This window comes from Bos grunniens, chromosome 13 (genome assembly GCF_055505025.1).
Source record: "Bos grunniens cultivar Pamir isolate PY7600 chromosome 13, Bosgru_T2T1.0, whole genome shotgun sequence".
NCBI lineage: Eukaryota > Metazoa > Chordata > Mammalia > Artiodactyla > Bovidae > Bos > Bos grunniens.
This window is the reverse complement of record NC_141177.1, coordinates 13,430,925-13,450,158: the sequence shown is the minus strand read 5'-3', so window position 1 is coordinate 13,450,158 and position 19,234 is coordinate 13,430,925. Positions and strand designations below refer to the sequence as shown.

The 19,234-nt window shown below is 45.1% G+C and overlaps 1 protein-coding gene across 28 annotated transcripts in view; it reads right to left on the bottom strand.

Moving 5' to 3' along the window:
* The window catches only part of CHD6 (chromodomain helicase DNA binding protein 6), a 201,175-nt gene that overhangs the window by 112,859 nt on the left and 69,082 nt on the right, over positions 1 to 19,234 (bottom strand). For 27 of the 28 annotated variants that reach the window (XR_015139022.1, XM_086331791.1, XM_086331800.1 and 24 more), the window contains 2 exons: positions 18,644 to 19,200; positions 500 to 647 (listed from right to left, as the gene is read on the bottom strand). Coding sequence is in view for 26 of the 28 variants with exons in the window: in XM_086331791.1 (XP_086187917.1) it covers positions 500 to 647; positions 18,644 to 19,200 (705 nt within the window). In the remaining 2 variants the exon portion in view is untranslated. Of the gene's footprint in view, positions 1 to 499; positions 648 to 18,643; positions 19,201 to 19,234 lie in introns of those variants that run through there. The other variant, XM_086331803.1, reaches the window with a different exon arrangement.

Below are 19,234 nucleotides of genomic sequence, written 5' to 3'. Positions count from 1 at the left end.
CACGCCCATTTTGGTGCACCTTCAGAAATCTCATTTGGGTGGGCCACTCATTTCCCCAAATTTTCCTTCCCATCTTGGCAAAAGAAATCCATCCCTGACTTTCCCAGCATCTGGGATTATGAACGTGTCCTCATGCAGACTGGCTTATTAGCACCCCGAGCCATCAACGCATCACCTGCAAGGTGAGAGAGGCCCTCGGAGCCTCATCTACTTTGGATCACACTTCCCCTCTCCACGTTCCCTCTCACTGCAGCCTGATACCATGCGACTCTCCTGGAAGGAAGCCAACACTGCTAAACCGCTGGGAGATTGTTAGTCTAAGGACCAGGATGCTAGATAAAGAGCCTTGTGGTCACCCACTAACATAGGGAAAGCCCAGCCTAGGTCTGGGTGCGAGGGAAGCGGGCTGGAGACAGGGAGAGAGGAGTACTGGGATGAGCGTCAGCGAGACCCCACCCCGCAGCCGCAGTGCCCGCTCGGGCTCCCGGCACAGTGGTACCTGGCTGTCTGCAGACTCAGTGGACTCCTCGGGGCTCCGCAGGGATGGGTTCGGCAGGCCCTGGTCCAGCTCTAAACTCTCCACTGCGGTTTCACTTTTCCTTTTTCCTTTCTTCTTTTTCTCCACTGGGGTTGGTCCTTGCTCCTTGCTACAAGGAGAAATTCAGAATTAAAACTGTTGGGCAGTTCTTAAGCTAAGATTTCTCATATGATTCAAGTTACGAGGGTACATCCTGTAATTCTGGGGCCAGGAGAGGCTTTAATGGAAAAGCAGCAAGAGTTTCCTGTCAGAAATTTGCAGGAAAAAGGGAAGAAACATCTACATGGGTTGATGTAAAATTCACTTTTTTTTTACACCCCTATCATGACTACTATAGATAGGATTAATGTGATACGAAGTAAAATGATACAAACATCTCCCCACCCCCCAAAAAACCCCACTTTCAAATAAACGTTCAAAACTGAAGACAACACTGCCACAGCCCTTGAGGAGGTCACATGGATAAAATTCTGACCACCCAGAGCCATCGCCCACGGCAGGAGACGGATGCTCCTTGAGAGAGGTGGAGATGGGCAAAATTCACTGTGCAAGGCCCTGCTAAGACGGCAGCATCTCCAATAAGCCTTTTTGGCCCCTCCTGGCTGATAAAATCCCTTTTCTACACTCCCAACGGCTTCCTTTGTGGCTCAGCTGGTAAAGAAGCCACCTGCAATGCAGGAGATCTGGGTTCAATCCCTGGGCTGGGAAGATCCTCTAGAGAAGGGAAAGGCTACCTGCTCTAGTATTCCGGTCAGGAGAAGTCCATGGACTGTATAGTCCATGGGGTCCCAAGGAGTCGGACACGACTGAGCAACTTTTACTTTTCTTCAAGCACCTCAACTGTGCTTTGCCTAAGGCATTCAAACTTTGATCTTTCACCAGAGTGACACCAGGCTCAGAACTAAACAGGACCTCGGATCCTCTGCTGCGACTTGATCAACATGTGCTGAATGGATGAACAGTTTACACTTATCTGTGCTCTCCCATCAGACACTAAGTTCCCAGAGGGCAGTACGCGCTTAAGTTCCGTATTCTTCACAGCGAGTAGTAGTGTTATGCCTAAAGCATACCAAGGATTCGATAAAATATTCATTGGATAGATGGATGCACTAATGGATGCATACAACTGGGGAGATTTGGGAAAAACACACTTGAGCAAAGATACACACAGAATTTTGACAGAAGACAATAATAATAATAATTGCAGCTAATTTGTATGTAACACCTACTACATGCAGACACAGTTCTCTAAACTTTTACATGGATTATCTCCTTTATTCCTCAAAGCAACCATTTAAGGCAGATAGCATTAGTATCCTAATTTTATCAAGAAAAACAGTGAGGTTAAGATTTCCAGGGTAACACGCTAGTAAATGGAAGAGAAAGTATTTAAACCAGGCACGCGCATAGTCACCATGACGTTCTTGGGGAATGGAAAAGTGCTAAAAGACAGTCTGTGCGGCTGGATGACGGGACAGGTGAAAAGAAGCACTAAGCTGATGCAGCTGGAAAGATCCCAGGGGTACGTGAGGCTGGAGAGCTTAGACTCATGCTGCATGAAAAGGGCACAATGGCAAGAATGGGCAAGGGAGAAAGAAGACTCAAGCGACATGTGATCAGAGAAAACGCAAGGGTATAAATGATGTGAAAGATCCGACAGAAGCAGAACCAGTAAGTCTTGGCAGAAGGTGGAGATGAGGAAAGAGCCACAGTTACTGGTACTTCCCATCCGGTGAGTCACTGCAAGGTGTGGGGGAAGACAGGGACAGAGACGGAAGACCCAGTGGGAGGCACCCGTGGGGTCAGTCTGCTTCTCCCAACACCCTTCACCCTTTCGCACGTGGGTCACTCATCAGGTGGGCAAAAACCCAGTCTTACCCTAGATTCCGTAGGCTGAAGACTGGCTTGCCTACCTATCAGCAAAGTTCTTTATGAACTTGTTTTGACCCAAACTTAGGAAATGAAACTCGGGGGCTGGGGGTGGGGATCAGGGGAGAAAGACCACTTCCTACCAGTTTCAGGACAGAAGACTCCAGTGAAAAGAGTTTTTAAAAAGATGTCCGTCCAATTTTCACTGGAATATTTATCTCATGTAACGTGGCTCTCACTAAGAAAATTACATAGAAAATTACAATTTATATTCTACAAAGCACTTAAGTGTTTCCTGTCTCGTTTAACTGTAGCAACAGCGATTCTGCAAGGGAGCCAGGGCAGGTGACACTCATGTTCCAGATGTACAAACAGGTTTAAGAAGCACAAAGGCCCCAAAGCCAGCAGCCAAGCAGAGGCCGGTGCTCAGCTCAGCTGACTCACAATCCCCTCACTGTTTACACGATATCATGTTTCCTGACTCCTTTTTTCTTTTTAAATCCCCAGTCTCCCTTTCAACAAATGCAAAAACTTCAAATTTCTCTTAATCTTCTTGGAATTTCAAAATAATCACCAAAAGAATTGGTTACAAAACACTCCAATAACTCAGATATACCAAAAAAAGAAAAAGAAAAATTCCTAACTCCATAGTTGATTGTCTCAACAGAAGAAGGTATGTGCTTCATTTTTTGGACACACATTTAGAAATAGTAATATAAATATAGTCACCATAATAATCACATGCTTGGAATCCCATTTAATCTTCTGTAAAATCTTAAATCCTTCCAACATTTGAAATCAATTTTATCCTTCTACGAAATATAATTTCATTTTGGAAAACTTTATCTATATATGTTTAATCTCCATTTTAAATATTCATTATATGGATGGGCTAGAAACATGTGCTTCATTGTGAAAATATCCTGCTCAAAACTAAATTAAGCTTAAGACAGAATTAAGGAATAGAACCTCCTCAAAATACTCAACCTTACTATAAGACGTGTATATATTTGCCTTCCATGTTTTCAGAAACACATTAAATGATGACAAGGAGGAGCTGTAGTGAGGCCCCTCCGAAGTCAAGCCTGGGGCACCATGGGTTTCCTAGCCAGAAGTTGGGTGTGGGGTGGGGTGGAGGGAACAACTTCTTAAATATACATGAGTAAAACAGGAACAAGTCTAGTGATACTTGCTTACCTATCGAAGAAGGCAATGGCACCCTACTCAGTACTCTTGCCTGGAAAATCCCATGGACAGAGGAGCCTGGTAGGCTGCAGTCCATGGGGTCGCTAAGAGTCGGGCACGACTGAGTGACTTCACTTTCACTTTTCACTTTCATGCATTGGAGAAGGAAATGGCAACCCACTCCAGTGTTCTTGCCTGGAGAATCCCAGGGATGGGGAAGCCTGGTGGGCTGCCGTCTCTGGGGTCGCACAGAGTTGGACACTACTGAAGGAACTTAGCAGCAGCAGCAAGAAGATACTCTATCGAGAAATCTTCATAGTGATATTCTGAATATTACCTTTGACAGAAGAATCAATTTTGATTTTCAAAACTTTTTGCTGGAGCTCTTTTGATAAAGACAAGTATCAGGAAGAAAAGATTCCTTGTGAGCTTATAAATGGGACTTTCAAATAGGATATCAAGAAAATACCACCTGAATTCATCCTCTAGGAAGACTAGGTAAAATGTGTTTTCCCTATCTTCGAAATGAGTTTTAAAAAACTTACACTTGAGAGTTTTATCAAATGAAGACATTTTAACCCCCACTTTGTTACAGATGGATTTGGACCATGAATGTACTGTTTTCTCCTTTGGGTTCTAGGTTCTTCAAACATAGTAGTCAAATAATATGTAACAAAATTACCTATGTATGTACCCTTTGATCTAACAATTCCATTTATAGGAATACATTCTAAAGATACACCTCCATCAGTATGAAACACATATGCATGAGGTTATTCAACATTGTTTGATAATTTAAAAATAACAAAAAACAACCTAAATGTCCAAACATAAGTGATGAATAAATGAGGATACATAGAAAGGAGAACTATGCAGCTGTAAAAACAATTAAGAAAGAATTCTATAAACCACCATGGAATGATTTCTAAGATATATTGTTAACAGAAAAAAGCGAAGTGCAAGAATATACTAACATGCTACTTTTTATGAAAGAATAAAGAGAACATAAGAAACCTTGCATATATCTACTTATTTTACAAAAAGAGACACAAAGAGGATAAACCAAATAAAGCAAGGGGTAAGTATCTTTTTATACAGATTTGCGTTTTGGAAGCATGTTACATACACAAAAAAATTTTTTTAATGAAAGATGAAAACAAGTTGAAATAAATAAATCTAGGTGTTTTTCAAATGAAAAACACAACCAGACTCAACAGATGGAAAAAAAAATCTCATTAATTTATAAACACAGTATCCGACTATATACTTTCAGTTTTGGGGAGAAGTGAGGAAAACAGCAAACAAAAGGTGAACTCTCTTTGGTAGGCGTATAAGGGAAGCAGTTCTGAAGCCATTTTAGCTGTGGTAATAGGATTAAACAAATTAGTAAATGTGTTGATGTGAGGAGCTGTGGTTCTCACCAGGAAGACATAAATACGAAATGTAAGGCAAGGAAGAGATTGTGGGAGGCCTCTAAACTGGAGGCCTCCGTGTGACACATGCTTTCTAAGGTAAGTATATGTATGACATGCATACCAACGTGTGCATGTGCATTACGAGTATACTGTGTGTGCATGTAGATGTGTATCCATGTGCACGCACAGGTATGTACACGTGTTTGTCTTGTGTATTTCCCCCTAGCTTTGACAACTGAGAAAGCCAACAAGCAAAGACACTCCAAGCTCAATCTGCACGCACAACTCTCAGATTTTGGTTTCGAATTCCAAAGTTCCGCACAAAAATGGCTGGTTCCAAGAGAAGGAAGTTGTAATATCAGCCTGAAACATTCTGTGTCGTAAAGTAAAGGGAATGCCCAAAAAAGCGAAGGCAGCACGTCAAAAGGGCACAGGAGTCAGCTGGAAGAACTCTCTTTGGTCAAAACTGGGGCCATGTGAGCACGAAAGTAATTAAGGTCAGTAATGAATTATAAGCCATTGAAAATGGTAAGAATCCGTACCAATGATAGACAGACAGACAAATAATGAATAAATGAGGGGGAAAGGAAAGCTCCTGCTTATTATACAATCCAAACAGTAAATGTAGACAGAGTGGTGGAGTTGGAAAATCATTTTGTAACCACTGCAATCAAGATAAGTATAGTCCAGAACCATCAAGGAATGCTAAATCTGGGGGAGAACAACCTGAAGAGACACAGGATATTTGCATGATTTAAAGCGTGTCTTTCCACAGACTGTACGGAAACAAAAGCAATAACTAAACAAATGGTTATGAAAATGGCATTACTCTTAAAAAGATACACCGGAGCATTTAGGGATAAAAAGGCATGATATCTGCAACTCATTCTCACAATGGCTGAAGAAAAACCATATAAATTACACACACACACAAACGTAAAAGGCATATATACCTGTACCACTGCTGAAGTGGACATTTACTGCCCAGCACCTTTTTGCTGATAACCAGTACTGACGCCCAAACCACAAGAGTAAGCAGAGAGTCAGGCTGGGCTATGGTGTCCTAGTCCTTTTACTGCAGGAATTGGTCCAGATATGGACACGCGACCTAGCAAGGCCAATGTGGGACTCAGTTCAGTTCAGTCGCTCAGTTGTGCCAGACTCTTTGCGACCCCATGAACAGCAGCATGCTAGGTCTCCCTGTCCATCAACAACTCCTGGAGTTTACTCAAACTCTTGTCCATTGAGGCAGTGATGCCATCCAACCATCTCATCCTCTGTCGTCCCCTTCTCCTGCCCTCAATCTTTCTCAGCATCAGGGTCTTTTCCAATAAGTCAGCTCTTCGCATCGGGTGGCCAAAGTACTGGAGTTCCAGCTTCAACATCAGTCCTTCCAATGAACACCCAGGACTGATCTCCCTTAGGATGGACTGGTTGGATCTCCATGCAGTCCAAGGGTCTCTCAAGAGTCTTCTCCAACACCACAGTTTAAAAGCATCAATTCTTCGGCGCTCAGCTTTTTTTATAGTCCAACTCTCACATCCATACATGACCACTGGAAAAACCATAGCCTTGACTAGACAGATCTTTGTTGGCAAAGTAATGTCTCTGCTTTTTAATATGCTGACTAGGTTGGTCATAACTTTCCTTCCAAGGAATAAGCATCTTTTATTTTCATGGCTGCAATCACCATCTGCAGTGATTTTGGAGCCCCCAAAAATAAAGTCTGCCACTGTTTCCCCATCTATTTCCCATGAAGTGATGGGACCAGATGTCATGATCTTAGTTTTCTGAATGCTGAGCCAACTTTTTCACTCTCTTCTTTCACTTTCATCACTTTCACTTTCATCAAGAGGCTCTTTAGCTCTTCTTCACTTTCTGCCATAAGGATGGTGTCATCTGCATATCTGAGGTTATTGATATTTCTCCCGGCAATCTTGATTCCAGCTTGTGCTTCCTCCAGCCCAGTGTTTCTCTTATACTCTGCATAAAGGCTCCTTCCTTTAAAAAAAAAGGACTAATTTCTGGCGGGAGTGGGCAGGAAAATGAATAATCTCTTTCCTCCTAGGTCCTAGGTCTGTTAAGCTATGAGCCCAGAGATATGGGCAGGCACAGTTCAATCTGGAGAAGGAAGGCAGTCGTCAAAGATGGAGCCAACACCCAAAGAGGCTCAGGAAGGCTGGGGGACAAAGACTTCTGTGGAGTTCCTGACTAGAGCCCTGGGTTCTGACTCCCTAAACCAGGGAACCACTTGTTCCCCTTTTTCTTACGTTCGTTCACGTTGGGTTTATGTCCCTTGCAACCAGTGCAGTTCTCATAATACAAAGGCCTACTATTCTCATCGTTTAACAACACTTGAGGCCACATCAAAGCCATCTAATTTTTATAATCCTTGCTTTTCCAGCTTTCAGAGTTAGAACAAATTACATTACAGGACAGGAAAAAAAAATGGCAAACAAGATTTTAGAGGCTCAAAGTACCTATTTTTAGTAGTAAAATTCAACTTGAGTTTATAACATATATCCATATGTCCACTTTAAAGAAAGCATCTATCAGGTATTTATGACATGCAAGAAACTTCCAACATATAAACTGTATCATCCATGCAGGACAAGGATCAGGTATGACCAACAGCAGTTCATTAGCAGCCCTCAGCCCCAAAACGCTCTCACATCCTGTCTACTACACAGTCTCATCAGCCAAGATTTTATACACCTTGACTCTTCACAGTTTGCATTAGAAAAATAAGTACGCTTTTTTTGAGGGGAATGGATCGTTTAGGGAGTCTGGAAAGGACATGTGCACACTGCTATATTTAAAATGGATAACCAAAGTGTCACTCTGCTCAGTGTTATGTGGCAGCCTGGATGGGATGTGAGTCTGGGGAGAATGCATAAATCTATCTGATATTCATCTGAAACTATCACAACATTGTTAATCAGCTATCCTGCAATACAAAATGAACAGTTAAAAAAAAGAGAAGAAAAATAAGTACCCTTTTTGCCTTCCATGTAGAAAATTATAGTATTAATCACAAGACAGACTTCCTCAAATTCTCCCAGCTCCATCTCCAGTTCCCTACCTCTAGCTTTGTTTGCTTGAATTGAGAGTTAGAAATTGAGTGCTGGATCTGAGTACTAGAAGAAAAGTCTGGGTGCGCGTCAGAACACTGAGATTCATGGCTATGAGTCTTATTATTAACTTTTCCCCATGGATTCCAGGTATTGAAAATTTTTTATCTATCGGACAAACTGCATTATTTCAAATGACTCATCTCCTCATTTTAACATTAAACTTGGCAAAATGCTCATGAAGGTTTTAGCAGGAAACAATCAGTTACTTCCACAGTGAGTTGCCATAATCCCCAAATTCAGGACAACTGAAAACAGCACATGAGGTCAATCATTGCTTCCACAAATGTGCATGCCCCTGGGAGCCCAGCCTGGGAGCCACTGCCCCACTCGGGGAACGACTCTCCAGAATAGCTTCTATCCAGGCCTCGCCACAGGCTCGGAGCCTGTTCCAGGAAGGACAGTACTGAAACCCTGGGCGTTATTCCAGGGAGCTCATTTGCACACTTAATCCAGCTTTTACTTGCTACCCATATTCATCCCATCTATACACGCAGGGCTGACTTTAGCACGGATTTTTTCAAGATATTGGTTCAAAGAAAAACACACCCCCGAAACTATTGGTTTTGGTGTAGATGGAGTTATCTGCAGACATGATGTGAATTGTATTTCCCTGTTCTCAGAACCTCTAATCACATCATTAGCATCATCAAAACAAAGATTATGCAAGTTTGTGACATTCTAGCTTAAAAAAAAAAAAAAGAAAGAAACAAAAACATTACAGGGACTTCCCTGGTGGTTCAGTGGTTAAGAATCTGCCTGTCAATGCAGGGGACGTGAGTTCAATCCCTGGTCCAGGAACTAGGATCCCACATGCTGTGGAGCAGCTAAGCCTGCGTGCCTCAAACTAACAGAGGCCAAGTGCTCTGGAGCGTGAAGACCACAAGTAGAGAGAAAATGGGCGCCACCCTGAGGAGCCCCGCATGCCACAACTAAGACCTGATGCTGCCAAATAAATAATTTTTAAAAAAAAATTACATTCTTATAAGATGACAAGGCAGAGTTAACAAACTTATTAAAAGTGATCACAGCAAATGAAAATACTTTTTTTTTTTTTAACATAGAAGGGCTTCAAATGAAACATACAAGCCATCCCTACTTGCACCAAATCCCACTTGCCAGAAAGATCTGCTCTTGACAGATACCTCTCTCACTCCAAATACATTCTTGCCTCTAGTTCTTTATTCATCAACATTAAGCAACTGCTACCCACATCCTAAAGTTGATCAGCTTAGATCTTATATATCTCCCCTATTCCTTTCTCTGCTCAAAATTTTTGATGAATGAGTGTGAGCAACCATGTTTTAAATTTTCATTCATTCTTTTTGTTTTCTGACTATGTCTTTTTCCTGATTACACATTTCTTGTTTTGCAGACATGGTATTGATCATCTTGGATATGAGGACACTAATTTGAAATCTTTATGGCTTCTTTGCCTTGAACTGCTTTTTCTGAGGACAGCTGTCCTGGTCAGTCAGTCCTCTTCTTCCTGCTGCTCTACTGCTTCTCCTCATGGTCTGCGGATCTCTGGCGGCCGATTAATATTTAGCGTGAAGGAGGCTGATAACACAGGGGCTGGTGAGGCTCCCTGCTGCCGAGTTAAGTCACTTGCTCCAGCAAGCCTCACCCCTGAATGGGAGGCCTGACCTGGGACTCTGCATACACAAGGGGCTGCCCCTCTCTCCCCTTTAAGGGGTTTGGGCAGGGAAAGGCAAAGAAGCCCCTTCTGGTGGATGTCAGCCTGCCCAACTGGAGCCTAGACCCTCTTCCAGAACAAGCTGCTCCGCATCTTTAGAATTACTGTCTGACTTCAGCCTGGAGCTGCCAGATCACGCGGCCGCTCTGCAGATGGTCCCCGACCTGCCACCTCCAGCCCCGGCCCCTCTCCAGGGCTGCGGGGGCCACCACCAGGGGGAAGTACTTCCGCCTCTGCTGCAGACATGGCTCCTGCATGTGCTCTGAGCGGGGACGTCCTCCACAGCATTCACCCATCAATACTTGACCAGGGGCCCCCCACATCTGGAACTTTGTAACACCTCCCATCTTTGAAGAATTTATTCCCTTCTGTTCTTCCTGTCATTTCATTAAGTGAAAATCTGGTGAAGAAGGGAAAATAACAGCATGCTTGATCTACCATTTTAAAACTGGAAACCCCCCAAACATCACATTGCTATTAAGTCTTTTCTCATCTATTAATTCCTTTAATAACTGACTCAATTGCTTTAATAACGCAGTACTCTTTCAAGGGACTCCCTAGATCAGAACTGAAACACTTTTTTTTTGGGCTCGTGGGATCTCAATTCCCTCACTGGGGACTGAACTGAGGCCATGGAAGTGAAAGCACAGAATTCTAACCACCATGCCACCAGGGAACTCCCTGAAATACTCTTAATTCTCTAAATCCTTTCAGCTATTCTGTATATTAGGTTCTTTCACTTGTTTATATTTTTGCCTGTTTTGGGAACACGTGCCAGGCTGTTTCTCTAACTTGTGAAAGTCCCTCGATGGCAAGGCTCAGAGATACCTCTGAGGCATCTTCCTTCCTCCACTGTCCCATTCCCAACACAAGTGCTCATTAACGAAGCAAGGTACGCAGGAGGTGATACATACATACTGGATAAATAAAGGAGCAGGTATTCACCTAGCATTACTGTTTCCTTATGGACCGAGTAAAGGTCTCCTATACCCCAGACCCTAATTCAGAAAGCTCTGAGGGGACTTCTCTGGTGGTCCAGTGGTTAAGAATCCACCTGTCATTGCAGGGGCAACGGGTTCGATCCCCGGTCCAGGAACTAAGATGTCACGAGCTGTGGAGCCATTAAGCCCACGCCCCACAACATCTGAGCCCACGTGCTTCAACTAGTAGGCCCACACCCCCTGGAGCCCGCGCTCTGCAACAGGAGAAGCCACCGCAGTGAGAAGCCCGTGCACTGCAGCTGGAGAGCAGGCCCGGCTTGCCACAACTAGAGAAAGCCCGTGTGCAGAAACGAAGACCTAGTGCAGTCCAATTGATTAATTTTAAAAATTATATATAAAAAGAAAATCCTAAGAATTACAGAATAAGAACTACAGGAGCTCTTACAAAAATAGGAACAGAGATTTAGTCCAAAGCTTCAGAGGTGGGTCTCTGACATTATCATTTAGTTTTCTTCCCTACTTAACAGAAAGCCCAGTAGCTTCTAAGCAGAGGGTCTCTACTCAGAACTCATTTATGTCTTTATATTTGCTTCTTTCTCCTAATAAAATGATCAGAATGTAAAAACAAGTCTCCCAACAGAAAGAATCCTGTCAATGGACTCTCATGAACCTAAGTTCAGCCTCCATAAAGATCTGCACTCTAAACAAAGACAGGTGATTCACCTTCGAGCAGTGAGGCAGAGCTGACCTGGTTGAATTTTATTACCTCTCCTGCTTCATAGTTCTTAGCTGACTCACAGCTCAAACAGTTACATAATCAGAAGGTTTGGGGCTTACCTTTTTTGAAGCGAGCATCAAAGAAAAAAATCAAAAAATGTAAAATCTTTCTCCTAGGACGTTATCAAATTTATTGGATTTGGGATAAAAATCTGCTGTGGGTTGACAGATCCAAACAAATGGGGGTAAAAAGCTGAGCACAGAAATTGGGGCTAATCAGAGTATTCATTTCTTTTCATTTTGGCTTTTTCATTCCTAGCAGATATCACATAACCCTTCACTTATGCCAGCACATGGATTCATTTCTTGACTTTTGAGAGACAATATAAACCAGCCCCAGCTCTGACATATGTGGAAATTCCAAAACGTATATGCTCTGCCCTTAACCAGCAACATGGACACCGACACTCAAGACCCTGGCTTACAAATGCGACCTCCCTCTCTGTCAAAGCACTTGGCTCCTGGTTTGCAAGAGTAACTCAAAGAGCCATAAACCTACCCCTCAGATTTTCCCTGGATATTGAGTAGGGCCCGATGGCTTCGTACACACTGGAACCGCTCATCTTTCCTGCTCACCAAGCCGCGCTTTAATGCCATGAATCTGACTTTTACTAAAGGCCGTTTTTAAGAAAGAAATACAAAATTCATAGGCACTCAGAAGTGTTTGATGCAAAAAAACCATTGAGGACAGTATCCATTACATCATGTGGTGCTGCCCAGTGAGAAATTTCTTTCTCAACTGGTAAAAATCTGACCTGCTTGACGAGCTGGCCCGGTGCTTTTCTAATCTCAAAGCGTTTTCCCAAAGCCCTTATCAACATTACCTGACCCCGCAAACCTGCCTACCCCTAGGTCCCACGCTGCAGCTGTGCGGGCCATGGTGTCCATGTATGCACAGGTTTGTGTGTGTGTTTCTAAGAGGATTTGTATCTCTGTGTGTCTGTGTCTCTGGGTGTCTTCTGTGAGAATGCCAGTGGCCCCATTCTCCTTAGGAAAGGTACTATAATTTTAAGAAAAGCAAACTGTACTGGTGAAATTTAAATTTCACAGTCAGGGAAATGACAGAGAACCTAAATCAGCTTCCTGGAGAAGCTTTCCTGCTTAAGTTTTATATAATAAAGGAGTGAACTAGGCTCACACTCCAGGGTAACTTGCAGGTAAAGGGAGAGGGTAGTTTTTGTTTTTTAAAGGCTCCTGCTACCTGAGTTGTTTTTATCCCCTAAGCAATAAGTGAATATTAGTCACTATTAATTATCATCCTTGAAAAGGAAAATTCGCTAGACCCTATCATCTGTTAAGGAGAGAAACTGTGTTCAATTAGCTGCTGCCTCAAATGCAGAGAGAAATAGAACAGGAAAAGGTTGGGGTCATCTTTGTCCCTGAGAGGATCCTATCGAGTGTGCGAACTGAAATTCTGTAGAAGAGGGGCCGTCTCCTACAGATAAAAACCAGTTTCTCTAACACTAGGCTCTCCCCACTTTTATCCATTGCCATCTTCCCTAGCAAGGCGAAAAGAGGTGCAAAGCTGCAGAGAACAAAGTGGGTTTTGTGGTCAGGGGAGCCTGGTGCCAAATCCTGACAGTGCTGCCCATTAGTTTGGCATCTTGGACAAGTTACCTTGAAGTTTTCATTCCTAAAATAATAAAATTTATGGGATTAAAATATTTAATCATAACTCCCTACTGTTATTTAACAATGGGAGTGACTGTACAGTAACTTGTATGGCTCCTGTTTTTGGGAGAAGAGCTCTAACCATTGGTTCTAAGAACACAATTATATTATATACATATGTAATACTTTAAAATGATATATAAACTATACAAACACACACATACCCCCTTCTACGTGTCCAACAACCTGACAAACCTCTCTGCTGACAACCTCGGCTGTACGTCAAGGCTGTGTACTGTCCCCCTGCTTATTTAACTTATATGCAGAGTACATCATGAGAAATGCTGGGCTGGATGAAGCACAAGCTGGAATCTAGACTGGCGAGAGAGGTATCCTCAGATATGCAGATGACACCACCCTTATGGCAGAAAGCGAAGAGGAACTAAAGAGCCTCTTGATGAAAGTGAAAGAGGAGTGAAAAAGTTGGCTTAAAACTCAACATTCAGAAAACTAATTCGTGGCATCTGGTCCCATCACTACATGGCAAATAGATGGGGAAACAGTGGAAACAGTGACAGACTTTATTTTTGGGGGCTACAAAATCACTGCAGATGGTGACTGCAGCCATGAAATTAAAAGATGCTTATTCCTTGGAAGAAAAGTTATGACCAACATAGACAGCATATTAAAAAGCAGAGACATTACCTTGCCAACAAAGGTCCATCTAGTCAAAGCTATGATTTTTCCAGTGGTCATGTATGGATGTGAGAATTGGACTGTGAAGAAAGCTGTGTGCCGAAGAATTGATGCTTTTGAACTGTGGTGTTGGAGAAGACTCTTGAGAGTCCCTTGGACTGCAAGGAGATCCAACCAGTCCATCCTAAAGGAAATCAGTCCTGAATATTCATTGGAAGGATTGACGCTGAAGCTGAAATTCCAATGTCTTGGCCATTTGATGCGAAGAACATTGGAAAAGACCCTCATGCTGGGAAAGACTGAGGGCAGGAGAAGAAGGGGATGACAGAGGATGAGATGGTTAGATGGCATCACCGACTCAACGGACGTGAGTTTGAGTAAACTCCGGGAGGTGGTGATGGACAAGGAGGCCTAGTGTGCTGAGGTCTACGGGGTCACAGAGAGTAGGACAGGACTGAGCAACTGAACTGAACTGACAACCTCGGGGACACAGAAGACACAGAGCATGGTGGTCCTGACCTTGGGCACTTCACTTCTGCTGAGGAGACAAATACATACATGAAAACCCCGCGTTATGACTGAGAGACAGCCTACAGCAGAGCTCAGTGTACAGGACTGGGAGTCAGGACGTCTGAGTCTATGACACACCCTCGCAAACAAGTCACTTCTCTGCAGGTCTCTGTTTCCCTGGTCGCAACGCGGCAGGGCTGCACTAGACGTCTTTTATTCAAGGTCCAAAACTCTTGGTTTGTGATGCCAGTGAGGCCCCGAGAGCTGTGGGATGGCATGCTCTAGCACCAGGGGTGGGCGTTCCGTGCAGGAACTGGGCGGGACGTGAGCTTGGAGCTGAAGAACGGGAAGGATTTTGGGATACTGAGAGGGGGGACCAAGGGCATAATGTTGAAGAGTGATCCAGAGCGGAAGGAACCAAGTACTTCATTTAAGGCCTGAGGAGGACTTCCCTGGTGTCCCGTGGTTAAGAATCCACCCGCCAATGCAGGGGACACAGGTTCCACCCCTGGCCCGAGAAAACTCCACATGCCTCAGAGTGTCAAGGCCCGCGCACCACAACTACCGAGCCGGTGCGCTGCAGTGAGAAGCCCCAAATGCAACAAACGGTGGCCCACTCACCAAAAGCAGAGAAAGCCCACGCGCAGAGCGATGAAGATCCAGCGCAGTCAGAAATAAAATTTTAAAAATTTCATAAAGGCCTAATGAGGTCAATCTAGCTGGAAAGGTCTGTTGTCGGAGACCAGGCGGCAAGGAGAGGTGAGACCCCCAAAGGGTTTGGGGAACAGAAAAAGGAGCCTGATTCTATGCTGGAGGCAGAGGGAACAATCAGAAGTGTCTGAGTAGGTGTAACTTAGACGGAATCCCACTTCCCTGTCCCCATGTCTTCAGGCTTCCCTGTTCCCGAGGAGGGCACGATACTGGAAACATACTTTATCCTTTCTTATAATTCCTCTCACTTGCCTGACCTTCTCTGATGGGGACCTAAGGGACTGGAGAGACTGAGAGGAGGAATAAAGCATCCACTGCCCAGAGGCCTCCCTCTGCAGGGCCGCGCCTGCAGTGCTGGTGGGTGAACTCGACCGAGGGCGTAACAGGAAGCCTGATTCTGGCCGCAAGCCATTGCAAGTGTTTCAAGTCGGCCCATCAGTCGTAGAGCTCCTAACTCCACCTCCATCTCGGTGGACCGGTTCCCAGATGATCTGGAATGGAGAGAGGGAAGAGGGGGCTTGACTGACCACCACCACCAGCTACAAACATAAAAAATGAGGTAACAGCGGGGCTTCAGAAAGATGAGCTAGGCGGCAGCTGGCAAGATGGACTGAAGGAAGAAAAGACCGGAAGCCCTTAAATCAGCTGTGAAGCTCCTCCAACAATCCAAATGTCCCTTGAATCATCTGTAACTGAGGAGTGCGATCCAGGGGCTAATCAATAAAGGCTCAAATCAAAACATGTACTTAAGCCAATCTGCCAGAGAGTAAATCAGAGAACACAAAACATATGACTTAATTATCAACATTTTTTTTTTAATCAATTAATGTCCTTTCAGAACTAGAGCTGCCTCTGCTGACTAGTGGCGTCGTGAGTAAAAGGAGCCGAAGCAGCTTTATAAATATAAAAAAGACAGAAAGGCTCAACAGTCCTGAACCGGACCTGGGCTACATGGAGGAGTTCCGTGATATCCACTGGTCAGTCTCCCACTGCTCCCGTACCAAGGGAGGTGGAAAGCCTCCTGGATCTTGTGTACATTTCTAAAGGGATAACCAGCCCAACTTGTCAGCATTTTCTCAGAAGGTATCTCCTGGATTTCTAAACCTCAAGAGCATCTGCTGTTTTCTCAGTTAGCAAACTCACAAGCACTTATCCAACTCATGTATATTTTATATAGCCTCATTAGGTAAAAATCAATTCCCTTAACATTGCTATGCATACATCTGACACCCAACCTTGCTTTGTCTTCCCTGATGGCTCAGTGGTAAACAATCTTCCTGCAACGTAGGAGATGCAGGTTTGATCCCTGGGGCGGGAAGATTCCCTGGAAGAGGAAATGGCAGCCCACTCCAGTATTCTGGCCTGGGAAATCCCATGGACAGAAGAGCCTGGCGGACTTATGGTTCAAAGAGTCCCAAAGAGTAGGACATGACTTATCACACATCCTGCTTTGTGAAATGCCTCCCCCTCGTTGCCCCAAACGGAATCTATGACAATGTCTATATACTTGTTGCCTTGTCTCACAAAGAGTAAACATGAATTCCTTTAAGAAGTTGATAAAATTACAAGCACCAGAGACCAGTGACTAAAGTGAGCCTGATGCCTCTGACTTTCTATTACCTTCTAAACACAAACCAAACTCCTTATTAGAGCTCTCAGACCCTCCCACCCTGATGGCCTTAATTCTAAAACATCACCCTGGAGGATTCTTTGCTGCTTCCTCTAATAACCAAACTCAGTCACACCACTGGCTCATGTCTGAGTCTCCCTCTTCACAAGTAGCTACCCTGCAGAACCATTTCAGCTTCTCCAAAATAATCTGGAAGTTACTGGCAGAAGATAGAAACTCAACTCGGATACCCCCGCCACAAGCCACTCCACCCACATCAGAGATGAGCCTAGGTTCACTGAGAAAGTGGCTCAATGGACTTCTGAGGTAGCTCAGTGGTAAAAAATCCGCCTGCCGATGCAGGAGACTCGGGTTTGATCCCGGGATTGGGAAGATTCCTTGGAGGAGGAAATGGCAACCCATTTTAGTATTCTTGCCTGGGAAATCCCATGGACAGAGGAACCTGATGGGCTGCAGTACACAAGGTCGCAAAGAGTCAGACATAACTGCGCACACACACAAGTTGCTCATTAGTCAGACTCCTGATTTTACTGACTTCTCTTGACCTTCTGAGGAAGTTAGTTTATGTCCATTTGCTGTGAACTACATTCCTGGGATCCCACCCAAGCCTCTGTGATAAACAAAAGGTAAAATCCCCTGCCAGGGAGAAGAGAGTACATATTATAAGGCAGCTTTAACTTGGATTAGACAATTACCCATCTGGTCCCAACAGACTGTCCTTCTGAAAATGAACCGAACCATAAAATAAATTCTGAGTTGTGGTACAAGGCATTCTAAAATGCTTTCTCTCTTTAAAACTAACGTCCTCTCTGCCTGACCCTATACAGGACTGATGCCCCCATTAGCTTACATCCTGTTAGCAACTGAATCAATTTCTGCACCTTTAATGGGTGCTCCCCGTCTATACTCTGCCTCGGCACTTAGAACTTAAATTCCCCTTAAATATAGAGGAGTTTTGTATGACCTCAGAAAGTTTAAATGTTTTCCACCAAGAATTTAGAAAGAGAACAAAAGACATCACATTTGCATGCACGTGTGCTCAGTCGCTCAACTGTGTCTGACTCTTTGTGACTCCAGGGACTGCAGCCCACCAGGCTCCTCTGTCCATGGGATTCTCCAGGCAAGAATACTGGAATGGGTTGCCATGCCCTCCTCTAGGAGACCTTCCTGACCCAGGAATCAAAGTCATGTCTCCTGCACTGCAGGAGGATTCTTTACCCAGTGAGCCCCCTGGGAAGCGCACTTTTGTACAGCGATGACAAATATTTAGCTCCCTGAATAAAGAGTATGTTTGGATCCTAACAGGATCTCTAGCCAGGGCCCCCTTCGGTCACCTCCAGCAGCCCATGTGTCCCCACGCCCTCTTTTCTCTAGACGGGTCTCTACATGGGTCCCTGTGGTCTGTCTCCTCTGGTCTCCCTGACTCACCATTTTCTGAGCACCTGCTGACATGTCAGGCACTGCGTTAGATGCCGAATGAGAGACGCGGACCAGGGAGGCGCCAGCACTAGACGGCTGGCAGCCAGGGGGTCTAGGCAGTCCTCTGTCTGGAGCTCTGCACACATCCCTGGCTCTCCCAGACCCCCAGCACCAACCCGGGGTCTGTGCACGCCTCTCCCCCGACAGCTGCCCCTCTGCTGTCTACATGGCTGCTGCTTCCCGAATCACTGCCCACCCCATACACACCTGTGACGTCCCTTCCCCAACACCCTGCGTGTGCTCACATACTTTAATTCTTCTTAATCCAAAAGGAATGGCAAGAAATGGCAGGCACGGTATTAATTAAGGCTATCTTTCTCTCCTCAGGAGGTGAGGAGGTGGGTTTACTTTGGCTCAAAGTGGGGAAGCTCTGTCCAGGGGCTACAGCCTGGCCATGGCCAGCTGGGCTGTGGACGCAGAGCCCAGGGCTGGGGGCGGGAAGAAGGGGACGCACCTGGCCTTCCTGGACTTGGTCCTGGCTGCGGCGTCAGGGCCGCCCCTCCTCTCTTTGGCGTCCCTGGGGCCCGAGGCCTCGCGGGGCTTCCGCGTCTTCTTGGCGCCGTCCTTCTGCTTGGGCTCCCTGGGCTCCTTGGCCTCCCTGGGCTCCTTGGCCTCCCTGGGCTCCTTGGCCTTCCTGGGCTCCTTGGCCTTCCTGGGCTCCTTCAGCTCTCTGGGCTCACGCTTCCTCTTTGGCTTAGGCTCCCTGTCCTTGCTTCCCTTTCCTGCCCCTTCGTGCTCCCCTGGATCCTTTTTCTTGCGTTTCTTCTTCACGCCCGTGCCTCCTCCACCACTGTCCTCCATACCGTTATGGGACGTCGTTTTCCTGGGGAAAAGGGGCCCGGCCTCCTCTTCAACATCGTACAGCTCCTTTGGGGCTGGACAGTGACTGGCAACATCTTCGATTTTCTCCTCCTGGTCAGTGCTGTGGTCAAATGGGGAGGGGGATGTATAGTCAAAATTGACAGAGGCATCAGACATTGGGGAGTGATTCGGAACTTTTAGACTTGACAACTGCAAGAAACAGAGAAAGAGACAAGCATGTTAT